The sequence below is a fragment of the Xiphophorus couchianus genome, chromosome 3 (assembly GCF_001444195.1).
Source record: "Xiphophorus couchianus chromosome 3, X_couchianus-1.0, whole genome shotgun sequence".
NCBI lineage: Eukaryota > Metazoa > Chordata > Actinopteri > Cyprinodontiformes > Poeciliidae > Xiphophorus > Xiphophorus couchianus.
In genome coordinates this window covers 2,843,820-2,869,943 of record NC_040230.1, presented here as the reverse complement: position 1 = coordinate 2,869,943, position 26,124 = coordinate 2,843,820, and the positions used below count along the sequence as shown (strand labels likewise).

The 26,124-nt window shown below is 37.6% G+C and overlaps 1 protein-coding gene across 9 annotated transcripts in view; it reads left to right on the top strand.

Moving 5' to 3' along the window:
* The window catches only part of syngap1b (synaptic Ras GTPase activating protein 1b), a 180,468-nt gene that overhangs the window by 31,396 nt on the left and 122,948 nt on the right, over positions 1–26,124 (top strand). For all 9 annotated transcript variants that reach the window (XR_003594217.1, XR_003594216.1, XM_028007713.1 and 6 more), the window contains exon 2: positions 17,607–18,013. Coding sequence is in view for 7 of the 9 variants with exons in the window: in XM_028007713.1 (XP_027863514.1) it covers positions 17,607–18,013 (407 nt within the window). In the remaining 2 variants the exon portion in view is untranslated. The remainder of the gene's footprint in view (positions 1–17,606; positions 18,014–26,124) is intronic.

Genomic DNA, 26,124 nt, shown 5'->3' with positions numbered 1-26,124 from the left:
TGCTCTGATCACATAAGATGAAGTCTTGTATAAAGGAATTCTATCTGCAGTATTTGTGTCACATTTTATGATGTCCACTTGCCTTTATAGCGCTGTTGTTACTCATGGATTGCATTGGTTTGATTAGGCTCCCTGTCTGCTGATCCTGGCTCAGATATATTCATTCAACCTACAGCAGCATAAGCAGAGTTCCCCATGTCTCCTTCTCCCCAGCTGCCTCTTCTTCCCAAGCCAGCTGTGAGAATTAATCTTTACAGCAAGTGCCCAGAGTCTTCTTTTCAGGGGAACAAGTAGAAAACTCCTCCTGAGAAAGCATTTAGTCCACCTCATATCATACGTAGATACCAGACTATAAGAAGCCGATGCAAACACTAGAAATTGTAAATAATGTCAGATATTTTCTCTTTAAAATTTTCCATAAGTGTTTGTAGATCACGCTGCCATACATCCCAAAAAGAAGCAGGAAACTATATGCTATAGCTTTATGCAAAATGATGAATTAGTTCCCTGTAATTTGGGCAAGTGATGAAAAGAGAGCCTTTGCACTCTCTAAGGATTCTTTCTCCTGTAATGAAGTTGAAGAATCGACTACTTTAAGAAGAACAAGTTGTATTAAAGTACAGTAAAGCAATAATAGATATAATGTTAATGCAGCGTATGTTCTGCAGTGGTCTGCAAGAGTTACACCAAAGCAACTTTTGATTATGCTTTAGAAGTGCTGAAACTAAAAATTCAATTATGGGTGGCAGGAGATCACATATTGGCTCACGCTGCTGCGTTACTCCTGTCCAGTGCAGGGGCCCCATCTGTATAAATGGTCAGTGAAATTAGGGGAGAGGCTGAACAGAAGCAGCAGCACTTTTACTGGAGGACAGGGGCAACCGTTAAGCTCTCCCTGACATCAATATTTCTGCTTGCCCAATCTCTGCTCTGCGCTCCACGGCACCTGCAGAGGTCAGCAGCAAGATAAAAAGGTTTCTGTCACCCTTGATGCACCTGTGCAATAAATTATGCACACTATCTCTGTAAAAGTACAGGCATTGATTTACCTTAATGGAAATTCTTCAGACTCTGAAATAGATATGTATATAAGAAAGGCTTCATTTTTTTCAAGATAGAATTAGTAATAAACCCCACAGAGCGCCATACTCTTTTAGAGAACATAAACCAGGTTTAAACTTTTAAAAAGCTGATAACGCTTTCCAGTGTGACTGTATAAATCAGTCTTAGTGCAGGCTAACATTTACAGTCAGAGCTCTGTTGCCTCTCAGTACATTAGCACTTTCAAAGCCGAGTAAAAAGAGGCAGGCCTGCAGCTCCGAATGAAGCCGGAGCTCACAGAGGGATGTCCACTGTCTCATTTCTTCCCCACAGTGTTTATTTATTCACACCCTGAGTGAAAGGGGACTTGCAGAGTAACCTGGTTCTCCTCCTGTAGTCTGCCAGATTGTTTAGAGCAAAATGCAGGAGGAATGCAAAGTGAAAGTGGAAACGATAGTCCACAAGGGAGTTCATAGTGGAGAATAAGAGAGGGAACAAAAGGCAGGGAATACATTTGTGGTAAAACTGGACCTGAGTTATGATTCAGCAGTAAAATTATAATAATATGAATATATAAGGCCTAGAAAAGTAGCGAAACCCTTTGAACTTTATGTTGTATTGCAACTACAAACTTCAGTGAGTTGGTTTTTGGTTTCCAAAATTCTTCACGTATAATAAAGTACAGACCAATTAAATAAATTTATTTCAGGAACTTTATCGCTAAGTGAAACACATTATATAGTTTTAATTGCACACAGGTGGATGTTTCTGTTAATTGCAATAATTTTCTGCTAACAGTTAATAAAAACATGACATTTAAAACTATGTTACATCGGACCAATAAAAAAATATGTTTGATACAAAAATGTAACCTTGATAAAATCTATCTGTTTGTCCCACAACAGAGGATTGTTCAGACACAATATTGAGTCATGTTTTATATTTCTAAGTACCATGGATTCACACTCTGTGCGTCAGTATCATATTTTTGCCAGTTGGATGTAGTGTTGTTGCCCTTGATGTCCACAAATTATGCAGCTTTAATGCCTGAGATGCTACAGCACCAAGGAGAGTGTCACGGATGTTGTGATTTTGTTAAAAAATAAAATATAATAAAAAAACAAGAACACTAAGAATCTTTTCATCTGAGCTTTTGCTGTTTTTTGTAACAAGGTTAATATAAGAGGGCTGTTTAAATTTTTTACAGGAAGATATAATTGTAAGCTTAATTTTTTTATTGATCAGTCAACCAATTACAATTACCAATTATTAACGTCTTATCTGAAAACATAATGAAAATCTACAATCATGTAATTCATGTAGCTCTTTTTCTCATAGATATTATGACTGTTATTTTCTTCTATCTTTTTTGCTTGTTTTTCTATTTTTTTTATCTCTACTCTGGATCAGGATACAGTGTCTTTAATAAACTTTGAATTGAATTGAATTGAATCCTCACATCCAATGGGACCAAGAGTTGATGATGTCTAACACACTTCCTGCTGTTCTTTAACTCATAGTGTTCATTTTTCAGATTATGTTAGGAAAAGTTGCATATGACTCAGAACTTCACAAACATGTGACATATAAAGCATGATAATTGGTTTCCATTTACTTTCTCACCTGAACTAATTTTAAATAATGTGCAAAATGCTCAGTAGGACCTAAAATGATCACTAGATGTATTTTTAATCAGTAATGCATCAGAAAGAGTTTTCTTTCTAGATTTGTTTAGAAAATGACAAACCACATTTAAGAAAAAAAAAAACCTATTTCTGTAAGTCCATATATAATAACTGTGAAAATATCAGAAAAACAACTTCCATGCTTTGTCAGACTGTGTAGGAACGCTGTGATAGAGGCACACAGCCAGAATAAGAGCATTAAAGACGTTAGGTAAGCGAAGGGAAAACAGAGAATGAGGGAGCTGAAGAGAGTTGTGGGAGTGAGTGTAAGTGAGTGGGAGCTTTAGAGTGAAAGAGCGGCTACTGTACAGGTGTAATAGGCCAACTTTGCTATCAGCCAGAGCCTGAATGGCCTCAAGCTGTTCCCGTCATTCACTTGTACTGTTTGGACCACATTACACATTCGTTTTCTGGCCATTTGGGGGCAGCACATCCAGTCGACACCAAGCATAACTAGCCATGAACTTTGCTTTTTCCATGTTTTTATTCCTCACTAGAAAGTCACCTGTAAAATGTTCCATTGGTTTTTATGTTGTGTTCTTCACAACATAAAAAGAACTGCTGAATGATTTATGCTACGATTTGGGATCATTTTTAGGCTCTAAACTCTGGATTTTTTTGTTTGTTTTTTGGCTGCAAAATCTAAAGAAAAGATTCCAACATTTTAACACCTTATTCCTACAGAAGAGGATTAGGGGCACCTGAAAAACAGAAACAAAACAAAGCCAAAAGAATCCCTAAGCATTCTAACCTTTTTATCAGAATTATGACTTTTTTCTAAGAATCACAAATGTTTACATTGTTTATGCACCATCAGGCAAATCTAGTCTTAAAGAAGTAAATTTGGGACAGGCTTAAGTTGTGTATAAAATCCAGGCTTACAAATCCTAATGAGAAAGAGACATGAAAATAACCACATTATTAACAAAATCTCACACATTTCTACGAATGTCTGGATATTTATTTGGATTTTGACACAGAATTCAGAGATAAAGTAACAATTCAAAGATTAAAGTCAGAATTCTTTCTTTTTCAGTGGCCTTAATCCTCTTTTTTATAAGAATACTGACTAATTAATGGCTGAATTCAGAGATTAGAGTCAAAATTCTAAGATTAAAGACAGTATTCTTTCTTTTTTCAGTGACCCTTATACTCTTCCATATATTCTCTTGTTTAGAATGATGTTGCATTGAATTTTGTACATGAATAGGGTTTAGTTAGGGCATATTGTGGGTATTTGTGTTACTGGTTGAACAATTTTAATCCCAACAATAGCAACTTAACGTCATAATGCTTATAAAAGTTTGACCATTTGAACAATTAAAAATATTTTCTTGTCAGAAAGTTGCTTTAATATTCAGATTTACAGCTAAAACATACATGAGATTTCATAATAACATCAAAGTGTGATAAAAAATGACAGAATGAAGCGAAGGAGAAAAAGAGTGAAGAAAAGATGGGATTGTGGGAGAGTTGGCGCCATTGTTAAATACACAACAGAGAGAAGAGGGCGTTAAACAGAGACGGATGAAATGTATACAGGGAGGTGAGACAGCGAGGGTCACATCCAGAAGTGAGGCGCCACAGAGGGAGCTAGAGAGCGGAAAGTTGTGGGAAGCTGAGAAGCAGATGGGCTGAAGGAGAAGGTGAGATATGGCTTGGATAGGGGAGGAGGGAATCTGGGAAAAAGCTGCCAGGAGTCAGTGCTGAAAGTTGGACCGCTTTAGATTCATGGCGAGATGGTGGCCACATCGATTATAAACATATTGCCTTTTGATTTTTTTTTTAAACTCAAGGTCAGTTTGTCATTTGTCAGCTGACGATCTCAGTGTGTATTCTGCTCTGCATCTCTCTGCGTTGGAGGCCCTCACAGCTGCTGGGTGTTCACAGTTAAATTCTTTTATCTATGTTATTCACAGAGCAATGAAAGTTTCAGATATTTTACGAACAGAAGCAAAGCAGATTTATTTACAGAAGTATTTTCTATGCCTTTCAGAGAACGGGAAAAAAATTTCTCTTTATTTTTATGGGCATCATTCACAAATCCACAATTTGAATGCATTTTTCCCGGCATGCATGTGGATGAAAAAAAGCAGATTTAAGGTTTCTGATTCAACTTTGAATTTTATCTTCATGTTACTCAACAGATTTATGATCTACATGTCAGTGTAGCATAAAGCAGCTTCAACTGGTGTTGGCTCATTTTAATGCAACCCTGCTTAAAGGTTGTTATTTTTAAAAGATATCTTTAATCTGACAAATGAGCCTGGAACATATATTAAAATATTGAATCTGACTGTACATTCAAGCCCCAAGTATCTGGATGAATCTCCTTTAAAAAGCTTCAGAGAAACTCCATTGAAATTGCAATATTTTTTGCCATCGGCATCCTTCTGGCATAATTCTGTCCAGATTGTGAACTAGTCTTCAGAGTTTATTTAAATTCCTCTGTTTCTTGGGTAGACGTTGAATTGGGTAGGGCTCGGAGCCAAAGAGAGGAAAATACCCAAATATTACCCCTTAAAGAAACAATTGCTTCTGCCCAAAAATCTGGAAATAAAGTTATTATTCCATTTCCAAATGGTTTGAATCCCATGTGTAAAAAAGATTATTTACACATGGATTTGAAACAGCTGGAGTGTGCAAACCATCAACTTCACCCCAACTCTACAGGCTTCAGGTGGAACACTAAATATTTAAGTTTATGACAGAACAGTTAGAAAAAAAGCTTGTTTGGAAGAGTTGAAGGAGAAAACCTTTTCACTCTAAGACAAATACAGCAGCATGATTTTTAGGTTTGGTTTGCAAACACCTTGTAAAAATGTCACTCCTGATGGAGTGGTGGTGATTTATGCTTGTTTTAAAGGGGTAGGACCAGAGTATGTTGTGTTTCACTGGATGTAGCTTTAGTCCTCATTTCTTCTTCATGGTTCCACTTTGAATGAAGAGCATTTTAGATTGCCGTAAAGCACACTTTTCAAGATCTTATAACTTGAAAGTTTAGCAGTACAAAAGTTTGTCTGATTTATGCTGTAACCTGGTTGCAAGTTTTCCATCAGTCTTGATGGAAAGCTTTGCCTACCACCATCCCATGCTGCCGTTTGGAGTGCTCTTTCCATTACATATTTTTCAGCGACTCCGGAGTAATTAACTAAAAAAAAAACACACCAGACCTTTACAGTGCAGATGCATTAGGAATATTAACTCTGCCAACTTGGACAGGAGGAACAACTGCAGCAACTAATAACTTTGAAGTCACAAATGTACATTGTTGTATTAAAAAATGTTCAACAGAATCCAGATTACGCTTATTGGGAATAAAACCACAGATTAGTGTTTGTGTTGCAGCACCCTGATGGTATATTTGGTGTCTTTTGATGTGTTTGACAATGTTGCATAGCTTGGATTACTGCATGCACACGCAGCCAACTTATGCTGATGTTGCATGTGTGTGAGTGTAGGGGTGTGTGCGTGTGTGTGTATAGCTAAAGATGGCAAGAAAAAAGGAGAGGGGGAGTGATAGAGAGACAGGCATGGTAAGTGAGTGAGGTACAAGTCAGTTTTTCATGGATGGCTGTGTTGCTATGGGAACTAGATGTGGGCTCCCTATTCCCAAAAAAGTCTCCTCTTTCCTTCCTCCATTCCTTCCTACTCTCTTTCCGTCTCTCTGTCTCTCATCACTTCATTCTCCCGTGTTCGTCCTCACACCATCCGCAGCTCTTTCTCTTCCCTCTCCCCTTTCCCCGGATGACATCCCACCACATGCCTCCTTTCGGTCTCATCCTCTCTCTCTCTTTCTCTCTCTCTCCTCGTTAATCCATCCCTTTTCCCCGCCCACTCATTCACCTTTCTGTCAGTCCACTCTTTCCCCTCCATCTTTCCCCACTCTTTTAGTCTCTCTCATTCCTCTTTTGTTCCCTGTTCTTTCTGATCCCTCTGCCTCTTTAACACTTTTACTTATATTCTATTCTTTTCTCGGTTGTCATGGCAATAGGCTGGGGGCGTAAGGGAGCGAGTGCGAGCAAGCGAGCGGGAGTGGGTGTTTCGGAAGTGACATCTCTTGGGCTGTAACCTTGTTTCCTGTGTGGTGGAGTTGGGGGCGGATTCAAGGCGCTTGCAGCGCAGCAACAGTGACGCCGTGTGGACGCTTTGGGTGAGCAATGGGGAACCCGGGACGCGCCGTGCGATTGCTGGGTGAATGATCTGATAGGTGAGAATACTCTCCCCCTTTCACCTCTGTGGCTCCTCTGTCACACACACACACACACACACACACACACACACACACACACACACACACACACACACACACACACACGCCTTCACCCCTCCATCCTCCCTCCTGCTCATCTAACATCTCTCTCCTCAAGGTTAGAAGTGGATTCCTTGTAGATGGAAACATTCGGACAGGATCAAAGCCTTTCTCTGGTCTCACTCAGCAGGTTGGCTGTCTGGAACGAGAACTTATTTTGGACGAGTATTTCACTCTTCCCCCATATGCAAAACAGAAAGCCCAACTTTCATTTGGCGAATTTCTTCATTTGCTGACCGTAAAATTGAGAGCAACCTATATGTGCTCATGCATAAGAAATGTACGGAGCGCAGTGAGTCCCAAATGTAGAAATAAGAAAACAAAGGCAACAGAAATCTGTGTCTGCAGGTTAGTGAATCGTTCCACATAGCTTTGTCAAGTTAAAAGCATTTTAAATGCATGTTTGTAACAACACTTTTTCTCTGAATTAGAGAAATGCTGTACAGCCCATAAAATATAGGCCAGTAAATGGCAAAACACCAAAACAACATTTAAAAACATGGGTTGATGGATTGATGGAAACACAATGAAACAAGTAATATAGTTTCAAAATAAGAGTTTTCCAGGCTAATCTAAACCTGGATAATAACACCATAAAAACACATTTACAAAGTATTAATGTGAATTTAAGTAGTTTATATAACAATGAAAACTGTCACAATCTCCATTGTTTAATTAAATACAGATTTAAATAACATTTAAAGTTGGTTTTTTTGTTGTTGTTTTTTTTACAGAAAACCTGGCTTTTACCAACTGGAAAAAGTCATTCCAAACTTTAGTTTCCCAGTACCACAGAGAAAAGTGACCTCTACTGGTCAGATATTTCAGAAGATGAAGCTCTGAATTAAGCAAGAATGAAATTCCATATTTGAATTAGAGAAATAGATGAAATGCATTGGCCTATCCTTTTGACATTCATAAATATTATAAACAAAAATACAAATTTGAAAAATATTAATCTTATAATAGAATATAAGAATCTATTTTCTTAAACAAAGGAGCAGAAGGACAATGATAATCTGATCGAGTTGCAATTCTAACAAAGTGTTACGGAAAGCTTTTTGCAAATGGAAGGCCAACTGGTGAAGCCAGATATACTTGTGTTAGTTCAAACCAAACTTTCTCTTTACAGAAAGTTAGTAAAATACACTCTCCTTGCAGCAAGGAGACGCATTTGACACATTTTTGATAAAAAAAACGGATGCAATTTTAATCCAAGTCCAGGACGAGTTGATTGGATAAATTCCTCCATCACTTCCAGTTTTTAATAGATTTGACTGATCCCATCTCTTATGCATTAATTAACCAGAAATCATGCCTGTTTCACAATATTAATTGTTGACTGTAGTGATGAACTGGTGCTAAAGGTAGCTGCTGTATTCCTTGAACAGAATGGACTTCTGGGCTGTATGAAAGTGGGAGAGTGCGGACGTGTGGTCAGGCTGACAAATTTAAATGCATTATTGCTCAGAACCCCATTTCTCTCATATCCCACTAAGCTGTTCAAAAAGATGTGAAGAGGTATCCTGTGGCACTGCAAAAATGGCAAACTGCTGTGTCATTCTGCTCCAAAATTCAATCATGACTCTAATGTTGGTTCATATCTGCGAGAGCAATTTTTACGATACCCCATTATGAACTGCAATATTTTAGATTATTTTTCTGCTCAAATTGGAGATAAAAAGCTTAAACAAGCAAAACATAATAGAGCATTGTGTCTTGGGTTTATTTCAGACATGGTTGGACAAGTATAAGCTCACAATTAGGCAAAAAAGAAAGGTGTCTAGAGAATATTAATTATGAGCCTAAAAAATATAATAATTAAAATGAAATTAAGCAATGAGCTACAACAACTTAGACAATCTCCTTAAGTTTAACGCTGTCCTAAACGCCTACAGTTTATCAAACTACTAACTCTGGATACATCCAACGTGTTTTATGTGAGATTGAACAATTGCTGTAAATAATCGAAATATTAGAACACATTTTAGCCATTTATTGTAGAATCATAACAAAATTTGGTTTGTAGTGAATTATTGTTGATAAAACAGAATTTTACCCTCATTTGAAGCTAAAAAACAAAACAAAACACCCAACTGCTTTTTTTGGCAATAAGTTAATGTTTTTTGGTGTTTGGAAGATTAACCATTTCAAAAACCTCCAGATTGTTGAGTCGCTGCGCCGTTACCTAGCAACAACAGTCAAGTCCAGCCTGTCACTTAGCAACCCAAGCGAAACTCTAGCACATTTTCTCAGCTTTTTTCACCACTGTACAATGGCTGCTAGAAAAGACAAGTGTTTTGTTGTTGACTTAGCATCGATAAACTGCCTTCTCAGCAGTCGAAAGCAGACCAAAGCCCAATCCATCTATCCATTTTAGCTTTTGATACTAATTCTTCATTTCTGAGCATTCTTGTTGGTTGGACTGGGAGCTCCACTAATGCTTTGCAAAGATGTATGATTATATAATTGCACATCTGTTTTCTACCCTTTTCATGTAAAATTTGGGTTTGGGGGCGTGGCCAGTAGCAGCTTTTTTAGATTTAAAGTGACAAGAGGCCCTAATGTATCATTCTGAAAGGGGCTCAAAATGAGAAGAGCTTACCAAACTAAAATCTTTCTATATAAGAATGATTTTGTGAAAATAATTTAATAGCCGTTTTTTGCATAACCCTTAGATCTATCCTAAGCTGTTCAAAGAAGCGTAATAGGTCACTTTAAAAACTGTTTGTGATAGTTTTTTTCATTAGGACTCTCATAGATCTACCATAAAAACTGAAATGTATTGACAGGTCAAACCTGGACTGGATCCTTTTACACTGATTATTACAAATTCTTTAAAACACGGGCATGTATTGTCAAATCTTTATTTGTTAACTTAACAAAAAATTCCCAGTTTTCTAGAGTGGTGTTAAAATCTTGTCTCATTCAGCTTTGTCCAGTACCACGGATTTCCTCGCCTTCTCACCAGTCAAAAGCAGACCAAAGCCCAATTCATCCATCCATCTTAGCTTTTGATAATGTCTAATTCTTCATTTATGAGCTCTTTGTAGAATTTTTGTAGAAAGTATTTTGAGCGCTTCAAATTACCAGACTTTCAGTTTTAAAAGCGAGAGGTCTCGCCACCGGATGAGGTATCTGCTGAGTAGCTATTATTGATCAACAAACGCATCGACTCCCTGCAGGTAAATTGAGGCAATTATGTGCTGTGAAGCTGAAATTTTTTTCTTATCACCTTTTAATGAAGCAAAGTTTGATTTCTCCATGTAGATTCTGGTTATTTATATTAAGCATTCCCATGCCATTCCCTTAGCACAGCCCAAACTAATTTAAGGGTAATGAGTGGGAGTTCCCCCATTACAGCGGGAGGCAGATTGATGGCATCAGTGTTATGCAGCTTCAGCAGGAATCCTCTCCTCTGTGGGCCTCTGTGACCTTACTGCTGACATCTGACATCCTCTTTAGCTCAGCGCAGACAGGAGCCTAATGCTCTGACTCAGAACATGTTAAAATGCTATGCTGCTATGCCTCTGTTCTGCTGCTATTATTTTGAAATGCAATAATATGTGGTGCAACTGAGGTCACCTCCATAACACGTCCATTGTACACTGTTTTCCTGCCTTGAAAGTAAGAAACTTCAGTTCTTTGCTTTACATCTGCTTCAGGCTGCCCGGGAATATTGCTGCACTTATTTTTAGCGCTGTTTTGGTGACCACTGATGTGTATAAATCAAATTTAGGTCTGCTGGGTCTCAGTAATGACAGCGTTGACTAAGACTGACCAGTCATCCAATTGGTGTGTGGCTTTCTCCTTTTGTAGACTGCTAAGGACAGCAGAAAAGCAAAAGAGCCCACAGAGAGAGACGGAAGAGTGCAACAAAGGCAGAGTAAGAGGGATGCAGAGAGGAAATGAAAGGCAGGGTGAGGGAGAGGAAGATGAGCGGCGAAAAGAGGCATCTCAGCAGTTCTGCTTGTGTTAAATCGTTACTGAATATTCCGGCAACCAAGAGCTGCGTGTGCCCTGTGTGTACAAACAGACATGCTCCAAAAAAAAAAAAGTTGCTCATTGAAATTCTGTCCAGTGAACTTTGAAGGCTCTTAATAGGCAACCTCCAGGGTTTAGAGGTAGGCCTACAATAGAGTAATGCAGATCTGGCCATGGATGAGTCATGCTGCCATCCCATGGTGAAGATCTTGGCATCATGACTTTGCCCTGCACAGTTGCAAAGTTTCAATTGGAGGGCTTAGTTGAGTTTTGGAGAGAGCGTGCCACACAGAGCTTTACTTCCCTGGAGGTTTGTGATAACAACCCCATGACTCACAGTGCAAACACTCAGCATCTCTCAAATCTGGGTTTACAGTGTGGCTCAAAGTCCTCGCATTTGTTGAGAATTAAACATACTCGTCTATTTGAAAGGGCTAAAAAGAGAGTCAAAATTGGTACAAGAACCTGAAACTGAAGACGTAAAGGTCTGGCTTATGGGTCAATATAACGACCTCTTATCCTCTTTTCCGTTAAGCTCTTTTGCTCGACTTTATTTGAAAATGCCAGTAGGTCAGGGGAAGGTGGGGGGAGTATTTTGTAGGGAAAAGATGTGTTAATCTGCCTTCACTTACTATAAGTGATGATGTTTGTCTGCAGCTCTTAAACTTTGGGGTTTTTTTTCTTTTTAAAAACAAACACAATAATAGAAGAAGAACAGGTAAAAACAGTCTAGACATTTCTTCAGACAATGTTTTACAATAATTATGTATTATTCATTGAACTGTATTTATAGTGTTATGTGCTCATTTTCTTGTTTTACAGCCTCAAAAAATATGTGAATGATTGGCTTCTATTTCTCCACATAATCTCCAACATTCTTGTTGATTGTATTGTGTATTCTTGTAATGTGGAAATCTGCTTGCTTTTGATTTTTGGTGTAATGAAAAACCGTGTTAGATTTTTCTCAATAAAGTTCCCTGAATTTGTTGTGCTTTACTATATTTCACACATTTAGAACCATTCTTTGTCATTTTTTTAATCGTCGGTTCTGTTTCCCTTAAACTTTAGTTTTCAATAAGAAGTTTGATTCTGACTATATTGGATATTTTTAGACAATTTATCATGAAATGGTAAAGCAAAAAATAATGATTAAACTTTCAAATAAGTTTTCACAATCCTGACCTTATCTTATACTAATTTATATTTGCAAGACTATGCAAGAAGAAGTAACTTCCCTTTCAGTCATAAAGAATGGCTAAGTGTCTGAAATGAGGTATTAAAGCTACGATGTGATTTTTGTTAAAACTGCCACTATGACTTTCTTCATCTCAACACACTGAAGCAGCGTCCACATTACTGCAGATGAAACCCCAATGTGTCCGTCCATCTCCCATTCCATCCTGCCGTCATCCATGATCGAGACACAAAAATATTTAAACCAATCTTTACTATGTAGGTTTTCATTTTGACAGCAAAGACTAAATGCGTCCCAAGCCTCCAACCAGATACCAAAACATCAGGTTAATATGCGACTGAAAGGTCACAAACATAATTTCTTGTCTTATTTACATGGCTTCTTCCATGGTAGAAAGGACATGATCTGAAAGTTTGATTCATGATTTTCATGTAACAATATTTCATTATGTAGAAATTCAAAATTAGAGGTGCAGTGTTTAGTACCTTGCTGTAGAAAGTTCCTGGGTTCATGTCTTAGTCAGATATTTTTGCATTAATAGTGAATGTTCTCTCGAAACATGTGTAACTTTTCCCTTTTTTTGTCCAGAACTGGTCTTTCTAAATTGCCCTTAGCTATGAATTTGTGCATATATGATGGTTTATCCTGTGTTTCTGTGTTGCCTGGTGATGGACTGGCGAGTTTTCCATGACGTACTCCACCTCCCGCCCAATGACTGCTGGTAAAAGGCACCAGCCTACCTGCTACCCTGTGTGGATAAGACACAAAGGATAATAAATTTCCCCCTTTTCAGACCATGACATTGTGTTTCCTCTGCGCCAACTAGAGAACTAGTGGGGAGAACATGTAATCCGTTGTGACTTTCTGCACATGCCGTCTTGCATTGTGTGCTCCAAGCTTTTCTTTCTTCAGACTCATGAAGTGCAAAACGTTAGTCTGTACTTTCCATGATCAAGATGCAAAGATGTTTTAAAAAAAAGAGAAAAATGGGGCGTGCTGTGGTGGCGCAGGGGGTTAGCACGCCCCACGTTTGGAGGCCTTAGTCCTCGACGCGGACGTCGCGGGTTCGACTCCCGGTCCCGACGACCTTTGCCGTATGTCTTCCCCCCTCTCCTCACCCTCCTTCCTGTCTGCCTACTGTCAAAAAAATACGTGCCACTAGCGCCGCAAAAAAACTCTTCGGAGAAAAAAAAAAAAAAAAAGAGAAAAACAATGTGCAGAGAGGGTCAGTGGACACTTCCAGGGCATAAAGTGTCCGCACTCTGCCACTCCAGTGCATACTGATAAACAACAGCTCCTCCATATCCTCGTCAGCAGCTGGGTGTGTGAATGTGTGTTCACGCCGGACTTGTACGATGGCCTCCAGATGCTGTAAGAGAGAATTTGGCTTTTCACTAGTGAAAACGGAGCAAGCCACAGGGGAAATATTCTTAGACTCCCTCACACACTGCAGAAGTCTTTCTTAAAGGGTTCAAGTCAGGATTTACTTTGGAATTCAGTAAATTAAATATGTAAAATATATAACAGGGTTTGAGATGGAGGACTTGCTTGCCCATTTGCTTGACTTCATGATTTAAGGCTTGTGAGAAAAACTGACAGCAAAACTTTAACAATAATATCTGGTGAGAAATCATGTAAAAATGACACATCCGTTATATATTGTTCCGTATTTGCATGGTTACAATAACATCTTAAGAGTCTCAGTTAAAAACATCTCAATTATTGAACTCCAATCACAATGTAATTGACTGAGACGCTGCAATCAGAAGGAAACTCTGTTATGGACAGAATGAAAATCTGTCCATAACAGATTTTAGTGTTATGGACAGATTGCAGTGTCTCAATCACTGCAATCTAGATCACTAAAGATCACTCAGACACTAAAGCAGTGGGACATTATGGTTGAGGAAAAAAGAGGAGAATCGACTCGTTGATAAACTTTGACCAGCAGTTTCCATTTCCAAATGTTACTGTAATAACAGACACTGAAACTTGCAAAAACCTTGTCAGTGTTTTGGTTTAATAATGTCTGTGTTGTATTTTGTTTCCTTTCTCAGTTCCCATCAGTGTGTCTGCTTTTGCTGAAATCTTCTGATGTTTAGAGTTTTTTTCATTTGCTTTATTGGTTCCTTATTTACAGCAATGTTCTTTTTGATGCTCCTTGTTTTCTCCTCTTTCTTTTGTAATTTGCTAATTACACCACTTGTAATGTGTCGTCATTGGGCTTTTTCAGTGTTTATGCTTGTTTGTTTTTCTGTTTGTTTTACGTGATTTTCTTTGGGTTTTCTTTTGGGTTTGCTATCACCTGACCTTTTCTGTCTTATTTTTTTCATTTTCTGTCATAGTGGCTTGTTTGTTTTCACTTATTACATAAAGTCTCTCCAGATAGTTTCTTGTCCATCTGTTTACTTTTGGTAAGCCAGCTTTTTGGAGATCTCTGGTTGATAGCAATGTTGGATTTTGAAGTTGTACTTGCTCACAACACATCTATTTAAACTGATGGTTGATGAATGAGGGTTTGTGGAGCTATAGGACAAGTTAAAGCTTCCTGATGAAGTCCTACTTCCTGACATCTGGTTTCAGTTACTCGTCAGCACACCTGTGCTTCAACTAGCTGCCAAACATTTAGGGTTATTGTTTAGCATACAGTCTGACTTTAGTTTTAGGTAATGTTGTTTATTTTAGTCACCTACCTGCATCTTGACGGTTGCCTTTATTTAGAAATTTTTCTCTACACCATTGTGACAATGATGAAGATTAAAGGTCCCAGGAAAATAAATGGGGCACAAAGATACTCTTAGGAAATACAATTACACACCCTTAAAAATGTTTACAAGAAGTCAGTTATTTTTGGCATACGAGAAAACCTTTGTGTGAAAGTATTAAACTGTAAATATGTTGTATTTATGTTAATATTTACAGTGTTTTATGTTTGATTTATAACTCCCACAAACTGTGCAATAAAACTGTCAAATTTAGTCAGTTGCAAATAAAGAATAGTCTCTTTTGCCCGTATTCTTACATACTCATTATTCACTTGGGACAAAGACACAAAATACAGCTAGGATTCACGTCAATCTCTTCAGTAAGGTGTGATCAGTTTCTCTCATTGTTTTCTGGAGCATCAGATATAATATTCAAGTCTTTCCTTCTGAAATGATCGTCAGAATCAAACATGATGCTGAAGATAATTTGTTCCCTTGCTGAGAAGATTATAGTTCTGTCTGTGAGTCTGTCAGCAGGACAACTCATAACTGATTTCTGCTAATTTTAGTGGATGGACGGCCGCAGGCCAAGGAACAGATGATTAGATTTTGGTGGCAAGCCAGAAGTAGGACTTGTTAAAAAAAAAAAGAAAAAAAAACAATTGTCATTTTTAGATGGAAATGGAGAGAGAGAGAGACCTTACATCTCAAGGATGAGTGATTGAATACTTCACTGGCCACTTTATTAGTATGAAGCTGAACATTTTTCGCCATTCTCCTAATTTTACATGCCATAAAAAGGATTTTAAAACTTTCTCAGAGATTTTTGGACATAAAGGCATTATGTAGATGCTGCAGAAATGTAGGCTGCACACCCTAAAACTGCCTTTCATAATAAATACTTGGTTTGCATACGTAGTATGTATTAAAATTATTCTGCTTTCCCTCAAGTGTTTTACTACCTCGTAGTAGCAAAACAAATCCACATGTGGGTGCAAATTAATTAACACTTAATTAATTTGCATCCTGGCACATGACACAAATTTTTATAGAACTTTATTTATTTTGGCTATAAATTACCAATATTACAAGAATCTTCAATAATATCACAGTAATAAACTACTTAACACACCGATCACAGTAATTACCTGCCATGCTCCACCCAGTAATAACCAAGAAATTGATCATAAACAGTTCCAAAAATCAAAAAATGTCTCATAGACAGTTAAAATGTCTCTTTTAACTTTCTGTGTCAGCTTGCCATGCTAACGGTAGTTTATATTTAAAAGAAAAGCCATGTAGTGATTTGGCTTAGCTGTTAATTTTATGTTTTGTCTTTTGTAACAGTGCTACAACTACCAGTATTCATAGTTTATTTAATTTTGGAATGCAAGAAAATATTTGACTTATTAGTAATTGTCGGTTAATGGTTTATTAGATCTAAATTAGTTGAAATCTATCAACTAATAACGTTAGACCTTGTTTTAGTGTCGTAGTGCGACCGCCATCCAGAAGAGGGCGCCGCTGGTCATCCATAACCGTTGTCAGCTGATTAGAGAAGTAAAAATGGCGGCGGAGGGATCCCTGACAGAGCAGACTAAGGGTCCAAGCAGAGTCCGGTGGGATAAAAAGTTATTTTAATGTGGTTATGTTTTGAGATATACACTCGACACGCTCCTTAAGTTATACCGTAATAACGCTCATTCAGCCGAGCTGCATATTTTATTCTTTTTCATCTTTTATTTTTCCATTCAGCAAGCTATTTTGTATAAATATGTCTAAGTTTAATAATGTGAGAAAACATTTTTTTTTGTCAGTCAGTATTTAACACAGCTGACAAAACTAATGTTAAAATTTTATTTTATGTTGTTTTTTTAATTTAATTTTCTATGAAAATTTAGATCTTCGTGTTGATACAAGAGAAAACATTATTTTTCAAGCAATATGACTGCTTATCAATTAATCGTTAGTCAATTGATAAGATCAATCAACTTTAGATTAACTCATTAATCAATAACTTGCATTTCTAATTTAAATACAATCCCAACTAACTCTTTTATATTCTTTGACAGAAAATATGTAGGCCTAGCTAATATGTGAAATCTGAAAATACAGAAGATATGTTTTGATATGTTGTGAATGTTTCAGACAGTGGTTTTGTGTTTTAAATTCTGCATTTCTAAAATGTGTTTTTTGGTATTTTTTTTATGTATTCAGATTGGGTTTGTTGTGAGAGAGACGGTGTTCTGGACTGTTTTCACCTTCAGACACTTTACAAATGCTAACCTGTTTCATGCCTGTAATGCTTCAATGTACTCCTTATCATTCATCTAACTTCATATTCCTTTTCCTTCCTGTAGTTTGAAACCTGTCGAGTACAGTACAGACCAAAAGTTTGGACACACTTTCTCATTGAATTCAATGAGAAGGTGTGTCCAAACTTTTGGTCTGTACTGAATACAGACCAAATGTTTGGACACACAGTCGTGTCCAAACTTTTGGTCTGTCGAGTATATTCTCGAGCACTTATACAACCTGACCTTTTTGATTCTTTCTAAATATGTCTGAGTAGAAAGTGCCACCGTGTTCCTTTCAAAAATCCTCACTTACCTTGTCTTCCCTCCTCTCCCCTCCTTATTTCCCCTGAACTTCTCCTTTTCTCCCACCTTCTCTCCTTTTTCCAGATGCAAGGTGTGCCGTCCCCCCCTCCTATCATCATCATCACCACCATCATCGCTCCCAAGCCATCTCCTTCCACGCTCCTTCCTACCAGCGTCCCTCACACGAACGTCCCTCTTACGATCGTCCCTCCTTCAATCGTCCCTCCTTTGAGCGTCCCTCCTTTGAGCGTCCTTCCTTCGAGCGTCCTTCCTTCGAGCGTCCTTCCTTTGAGCGTCCTTCCTTTGAACGTCCCTCCTTCGATCGCCCATCCTTCGATCGCCCATCCTTCGACCGTCCGGCTTACGAGCGTCCCTCCTACCACCGCCCATTGCACGACCGCCCCATCTACGACCGCCCATTGCACGACCGCTGGAACCCTCGTCGTTGTGTGAGCTCCGGACATCAGTACAGCATGTTGGACCAGGAAGAGGTACAGTACTCTACATGTTGAGAATATGCTGATGACGTATTTCTCTTCTAAACACATTTCCTGTCCTGAAATCAGGACAGTGTATTCTGTCTTGATACACATCACACGCATGTGCACCCGCCGCACACATACTATATATGTATATATATATATATATATATATATACAACTTTATATACAAACGGTTATTTTGTCCACTGCATTGTATTTTATCTGTCATGGTTGTGGTATAGAAGGCTGGAAATCCTCCCAGTTAAATGAGTAATATGATTTATACATAAATGCCATATTGGAGGAGGTCAGTATTCACATGTGCAAAATTAATGAACTTGTTTAGCCATAATTTCTCTGCTAGTTGGAAGAGACGGTAAAAACTGAGCTTCGGAAAGCAAGTAAGATGAAGCTTTTTTGCTGGTGGGACTTTGCTGGATTTGCTGAAAATGAGAAAGTTATAAAGTCTTCCTGGTTCTCCGATTTTGTTTTGGGGATATTATGATAACATTGTAAGTCAGAAAATGATGAACGGACTTATTAACGTAAAGAGGTTTTCTCTTACGAGAGAAAATACTTCACTGTTATTGTATTTGCTCATCTGTTAGTAAAATATTCCAGAGGGGAAAACGCTTCAAGCTTGAAATACTTCTTTTTCATCGCAAGTCGATCACCAGAAGCTTGCTAATTAAATTGAACTTTAAGTCTGATATATGTGTGGTTGGAAATATTTTAGAGGTAGCTGCTGCTGAACAAGCAAAGGATTTATTTACTGAAGAAGAGGAAAGAGCTCGTTATGTTTATTCTCCGAGTTCTCGTCTGTTTCTCAGGTTAGTGCTCATTAACGTGATTAATTTTTGCTCTCCAGCTCGTGCTTTTGCAGACATAGATCTCTCATCCACTGCTGGTGTGAATAAAAATCTTTGCTTGCTGTTTAGGCCAGGAGAGGGTACTGTTCTTCAGCTTTTTGCCTCAGAAACAGTTAAAAGAAAACTGTTTTATTCGATCTGTGACATTTTTACAATTTTTTATTCAGGTGGAATGATTATAACACAACAGATATGATTTTTAAACACAATTGTTGTGGATTTTCTCAAATCCAAACAGGTTCAAAGTTATACATACGCACTCAAATAGATAAATACACTGTGTGCACAACTATTTTGCTATATCATACATTTATGCATATTTCCCAACTTTTAACTGTATTGAGCTTAATATTTATGGGATATAAGCATTTAAGAAACTGTGTATTTGTTTAGTAAGGATTAAGAAGTGCAGTTTAACACCCATTAATGCAGTTTCTTTATTATAAAATTAGCCACAAATTTGATTTATTACACTCTAAAAAGTCAAAAATGGCAAGATGTTTTCAAGAGAGATGCACATTTAAAATGACCAATTTACATATTTTGCTCCAAATTATTAATGGAGCTAAACTAAACGTAGTGATAGGGCAAAATAAGAAGAACATTAAGTGTGAAGCTACCAGACGTCCTGGACCGGTAATGGGGAAAAAACTTTAGCAAGGTGGAGGTTGGAAACCAGTATGGACTAGTGTTTTTAAATGTGAGCTAGCTAACCTTTTGGGATTGAAGACAGACATGCAAACCTATTGCTATTTTTTCAATAGACACTTTCGCATATTTCCTTGAAGAGATGATGCCGGACAAAGCCTACATCTTTCCAGAGGTTCATAGAAATCATAACCAGAAAAAGAAAGGTGGCCAAATTCATTATAGATTTTTGATTTTGAACATTCCAAAATATGTATTGGTGCATTTTGAGTCTTTTTCAATATCTCTTAACAGATAAAAACAAAAAATAAGGGTTAGAAAATGTTCTTATAATTAGTTGAATATTGGTGTAATTCTGCACTGAAAGTCAATCAATAATTAGGCACACTTATTGTTCTGTGAAAGACATAATCTAACATGTACTTTCCAAAATATTCAGGTCAAAGGGTTATAAGATATTTTTGATTGAATGCAGCTGTTAAATTATAAAATAACTCCAGAAAATACAACTGGGCCAATAATTGTGCACACAGCGTACATCCCCAGTATGGTTAGATTTGTTTTCCCTCAGCCAGCTGCATCTATTGGATGTTTGATCACACTCGCCGTGATTTACCCCAGTTTTGGTCTGGGTCTGAATTTATGCTCATTGCTGGTGTTTTTATTTTGTATTTTTTTAATTGTTTTTGTAATTTAACACAAATTGAAAGTGAAATAACCATTAGATGTTTTCCCAAATTAGTTGATAGTTGAGTTTGCGTGGGTTCTGTCCGATTTCCTCCCACAGTCCAAAAACCAAAACTGGTTGGTTAATTGAATACTCTGAGTTGCGTGTAGGGTGAGTAGCTTCGTTTCCATTTTCCTATTAATTGTGCAAATTGGAATGACAAAAATAAATTTGCTTAATGGAAACACGTACAAAGAAAGTTCAATAAAACATCTTTGTTCTAGGATGAGGTGGTTTTTTGGAGAAATCAAAATTTGTGTATTTGGCAAAAACTGTGATGGAAACACATTTTTTGCATCACTTGCATTATGTGATCAAGACCCAGATATTACTACTGGTGGAAAACATGAAGGAGATGATAGGAAATGGTTGGAGTATGACGGAGCGCCGTGTTTTTAAATGACTTGCGTGAACAGACATATTGATGATGGGATTTTATTGCATTTCTTATTTCATCTAAACACTGTGATTGTGTATTTGTATTTTTTCGACTTTGTCAGAGTATCATCTAAGTTTTGGACACATTTGTAATGGAAACAGCTAAAATGTATATGTGTATCTCTCTGTAGCTGTGTTTCCATTGACCAAATAAATGCGCAAACGGCAATTACAAAAATTCATTTGCTTAATGGAAACACGCCATTAATCCAGTGGAAACAGGTTTTTCGATAAATAGTTTTTGCGCTAGGATCAGATGTTTTTTTGGTTGTACCAAAATTAGTGTATATCACAAAACTGTGATGGAAACACTTTTTTTTGCATCACATGATTTGTGATCAACAACCGGATGTTGCTACTGGTGGAAACAACAAAGAAGGCAACAGGAAGTGGTAAGAAAATTATGACCCGGTTTGTTTTCTACTGACTCATTACATTTCTTATTTAATGGGAACATATTACAATCTTATTTAATTGTGAAATTGAGTTTTTTTTAACAGTTTTTATTTTGCACATTTATAATGGAAACAACTCCAAGGACCTTTCTTCCAGTATAGCAAAGATTTGGTTCAGTTTCAGCAGCAGAGACTGCCAGAACAAGCAGTAATACATGTCCGTTTTGGGAAGTTCTGGACACTTGCAATTATTGCTGAAAATCAAAGCCAAAGGTGCTGCTGAAAATCATTAAAGTGAATACCTTTTCTTTGGGGCTGTTATTGCAGTTTCACACACTATAAAACCACTGGGAGCTGCAGCAGAAATAGAGCAGGGTTTTATAAATCCATAGGTCACCTCTGCAGGCCTGACAGCTTCGTTATGGTTCTACACCATGAATATGCTAATGTAGTTTTTAATCTGCTTTAATGTGACACATCATAAAGCCACAGTGGGGTTTGTTTTCATTGTGAGGGTGAGGTGACGGATTGGGTTTATTTTTTCTTACCTGCGTACTAGTTTAGTTGCATAATCCACCTAAATATGTTTGGATTTTGTAGCTGTCGATGTTAAATCGAATCTTTTAATGGCTAAACGTGGTCAGTGTGCGTGTTTGAGCATGTGTGGGCGTGTGCACGCCTGCCATTAGTATTTCAGCTTGTAATCACTCAGAGAAAGAGAGCTCACTGTGATCAGGATAAGTGACCTGTGCTGCTCCGGGAGGATTCAACAGACAGCCCGATTCAATTAATCTGAACCTCATCCCCATCTAATTGTGCCAATAATGCAGCAGCTGCGAACGGATCGGAAGCAGGACTGACGTGCTGATATCCGTCACCTCAGCGACGGCGAGAGGCGTTTAAATATTCATGGCTGTCAGTCAGCTCATGCGGAGCAGCCCGTCTCTCTCCTCCTCCCTCTTCAATCTATTTGCATTCATTGTAGCTAGCTGACAGAAAAAAAGCAATCATTCTGTAGATTTCCACATCAAACATCTATTTTTTCCAGCATTGTTTAGTATCGGCTCATCTTTGAGATGAACCTTTCACCTCCCTGATTCGCTCAGATGCTTGTCGCCAAAGCGCAGCAGCACCTGTGAGCTTCCTGCCGGTCCCTGTATCTCCTACACCTCTGGGCTCAATCCACATATTGGATTATCACTCTTACATATTTTTCTCATCTCCCTTCTCCATCTAATCTCTGTCGTTCCATCCTATCATCCTCTCTGGCCTTTGCCCTTTTCCCTGTCATCCCTCTCTCTGTCTCATCTCTCTATGTTTGCCCCCTGCTCCATTGCTCATAGTTGAATTCTCCCTGCATCCCTCAGTCTTGAATGACTGACAGGAAACCTCACAGCCCTTTTTCTGAATTGTTTTCTGTGAGTGATGGCCATCAGAAAAATGGAGGAAAGATTTCTGAACTAAAGAGTGGAGATGTTGCTTCAGGGAGACGATGAGACTCCTTTGTTGTTTCTCAGAAATGTCACTTTGGATGTTGGTGTTAAGCGTGCCCCTTGTGACTCCTGAGTCCTGCAGTTTTCACTTCACTGAACTTTGCCACATTATCATCAACCCAAGATAATAGATACCAAGATGAGATGCATTGTGTGGATGAGGAGAATTTTACATCTTTAGGTCAAAATATTATTTTAAGGTTTTATACATACCCAGCTTTTTAACTGTTAAAACTTACACATGTCTTTTTTCCTTTCTTAAATTATTATTCTGGAATTGTAACTATAGATTTTATGTCCCCTGTGTCCTTGCAGGAGGGGTTTTGAGATTTTCAGGGGTGTTTTGTGCAAGACAAATGCTGTAATTCTACTTAGACAAGAGTATACAGATGCTGAAAATCTGGGTTTCTCTTCCTGTAATCAAATCTCATTACTTAGAAATAATATTATGTTGTGCAATCATGGTAACTAAAAAAAACCCCTAGTTTAAATATTGTAAAGATGATCTCAAAACAAAAACTGTTTCGTCTTCAGATCTGGACTTTGACTAAGTTTGGTTGTCCAGTTTTTGAACCAGATTGGGTCAATCTTTGTCTGTTGGATGAACATCTCACATTTGAATGTGAAATACTTTGGTGTTCATGGGAGTTTATGGACTTCAGCTGCAAAAGGAACACAAACCGTTCTGTGCATCGTAGAAACCTTTTCTGTTATTTTCATGAACTCAAACGTCTAACCTTATTACTAGGCCTGAAGAGTGGAGTTGAAGCTCTTGGGTTTCCTCTAATGTCTCTGAGCATTGTTGCACTCTGACCTTGGAGTGAATTTTCCGGGGCATCCACTTCTGGGAAGATTGGCATATTTCCTGAATATGCTGCACTTGTAAGTGAAAAATAGACTGTCTTGGAAATTAACATTATGACCTTTCTCTGATTAATAGACAGCAACATTTGCTTCTCCAAGGTCATTGATGATGTCTGCCAAAATCATCATTGAGTTAACACAAACCTTTATCAAAAAACTTCTTTAATAGAGGTTTACAGAATAATGATCATCATCAATTAATAAACTGACTTTGATTAGCAGCACCCCGTGAATGCTTTCCTTGTTACATCTTACAGAAGCAAAAAGGTTGCAGAGTTTTACACGTTTCTGCCTGGCTCAGGCGGTAGAAGTTTGTTCTGTAATCGGTGGGTTGCTGGTTCAAACCCTCATCACTTTTAAGGATTAGCTTTCAATAAGTTTAGAACTTGGACTCAGCGTTAGAACTAAAATGTGTGAATATATTTAATAATGTACGATCTGCAAAAGATTAAAAAATTTGATTGTGTCCAAATTTTGCATGGCATTAGCACAACTACAAATATGCAAACCCTGACAGAGAACTAATGCCATCCAAGTACAGTTTTCAGATAAGTTTATGCTATTAGCTCTTTAAGTTGGGTGGATCTTTATTTTCTGCATGTGCCAAAAATCCAGATTTTCATTTTGTATCTTTGTTCTATATTTTATCAAAAGTCTTAAAATGAATAAACATAGTAAACACTTTACTTACCTTTCTCTCAAATTATTTTTATGCTATCCAGAGGCAAAGTTAGCCCTGGAAAATAGTCAACTGACATGACGTGAATGGTCAACTAACATGACATGATTTTTCTAGAATGGCAGTAAAATAACATAAAATAAAGCAGAAAGAAGGATTGAAATCTTGTTATGGAAGTTGATGTGTAAAAATAAGGTCTGCTTAGGTAAGGAATTATTCCTTAATGAAATACTGAACATACTTTTTAAACTTTTCAGGAAGTCAGGAAAGTTTGTTTAAATTTTCTGATGACCTGTGTGTCCGTCCTGCTGCTTCTTTTTATTTGTTTGTCCTGTAGGGGGAGTGAGAGGGCTGACAGTGATCACTTTCTGCCATCCTCTCTTCCTCCGCCCCCTTCTCTCTCTCCCTCTCACATTAATCTGAGATGACAGAGTTTCATGTACCATTGCCACGCACCAGTGCGCTGTCCCCAGGTCATGTGTCAGGGCTTCTTTCATCCAAATGAGTTATGCAAGAAAAACTGATGGGCTGGGGGGAACAAGCCTTATTCTCTTTAGACTTTTTCGAAGAAATGGTGAAAATCAATTAACCACCAAGACATGTAACAGAAAGAACTTTATTATAACACCATGCATTTCTAATCCAAGGCCTGGATTAGATAAATAGACAGACAGACAGACAGACAGACAGATAGATAGATAGATAATGTTCAAGTCTTACATACAATGAATCTGCATTATTGCTTAAACATATCAGAAGCTTGACTTTGTTTGCTTCTGATAGGTTGATTAACAACATCTGAGTTTAATTCAGACCTAGGTCTGTCACGATAAATTATACTGATAAATTGTTCCAGAAACTATTGCAATAAACGCTAATGTTGTTGTTTTAAGACCACTTTCGAATAATATATTAATATTGGCATATTAATGTAAATTCGCTTACTGATAAACTTTAATTTTGTACAGAACATTCCACATTGCAGCTGAGAAATATTTTAAATATGCAAAATAAAACACCACAACCAAAAATAATAATTAAAATGTAAATAGAAGCCACACACAGCTGAAACCGTAAATAAAATGGATAATGGAGTCTCTTTACATAAAATTGCCTTTTAAAAACATTAACCACCAGAAAGGAAATTATTGAGCTCATTTTAGTTTACCATGCCCTTAATTGCTTAACTGATTATTGCGACGGGGTTTTTCAAGCATACCTCGGGATAATTGTCAAGGTAACACCTCTAAGGATATGTTCACATGACCAAATAAAATTTTTTGGGCCATATGTGACCCATGTACGACTTTTTCAGAACGGCTCAATTCCGATCTTTTTACGCCTCAAAATATCCGATTTGAGTCACTTCCACATGTGGTACTAAATGAGACTACTGTTGGCAAATGTGCTCAGTCTGATTGAATTTTGCCAAATGAGAAAAAAAAGCTTACGTGTCTTTATACAGTACATGTACATTTCTGTTTTCAACTGTATTTATGCACAGAAGGGGAGTCAAAGGTTGTCTGAATTTGAAAGTGTGGAGGTAGTCAGAAAAAAGAAGGCAGGCGTGGGAGGTGGCCAAAGAGTCTGCAGACATAGAGCAGATCACAGCAGCGTAGGACGGACACGGCAGCAGCCTGTCAGTTTGTTCTAATTTCTTTAGCTGAATTTGTGAAAAAAACATAACACATTTTAACTGAGAAAATTGGATTTTAGTATCATCAAGGTGATCCCCAAAGAGATATTAGCTGAAAATCTGGCATACAGTTAGAGATCAAATGAAGGATGGTGCATCTCTAAGGGTTTTTTTTAGGTCTTTGCTAGATTTATTTACTCATTATTGAGTTACAAAATCCAGTTAATATTAATCTGCTAGAGGCTGATCAGTTTTCAGAGTGTACAGTTCTTTTTTGTTCACAACCTCACAGATTCTTAAAGTTTACACTGCACCATATGATGGCATAATCATGTGCAAGAAGTAGTTGTCAATAGTTGGGCAAAAAATAA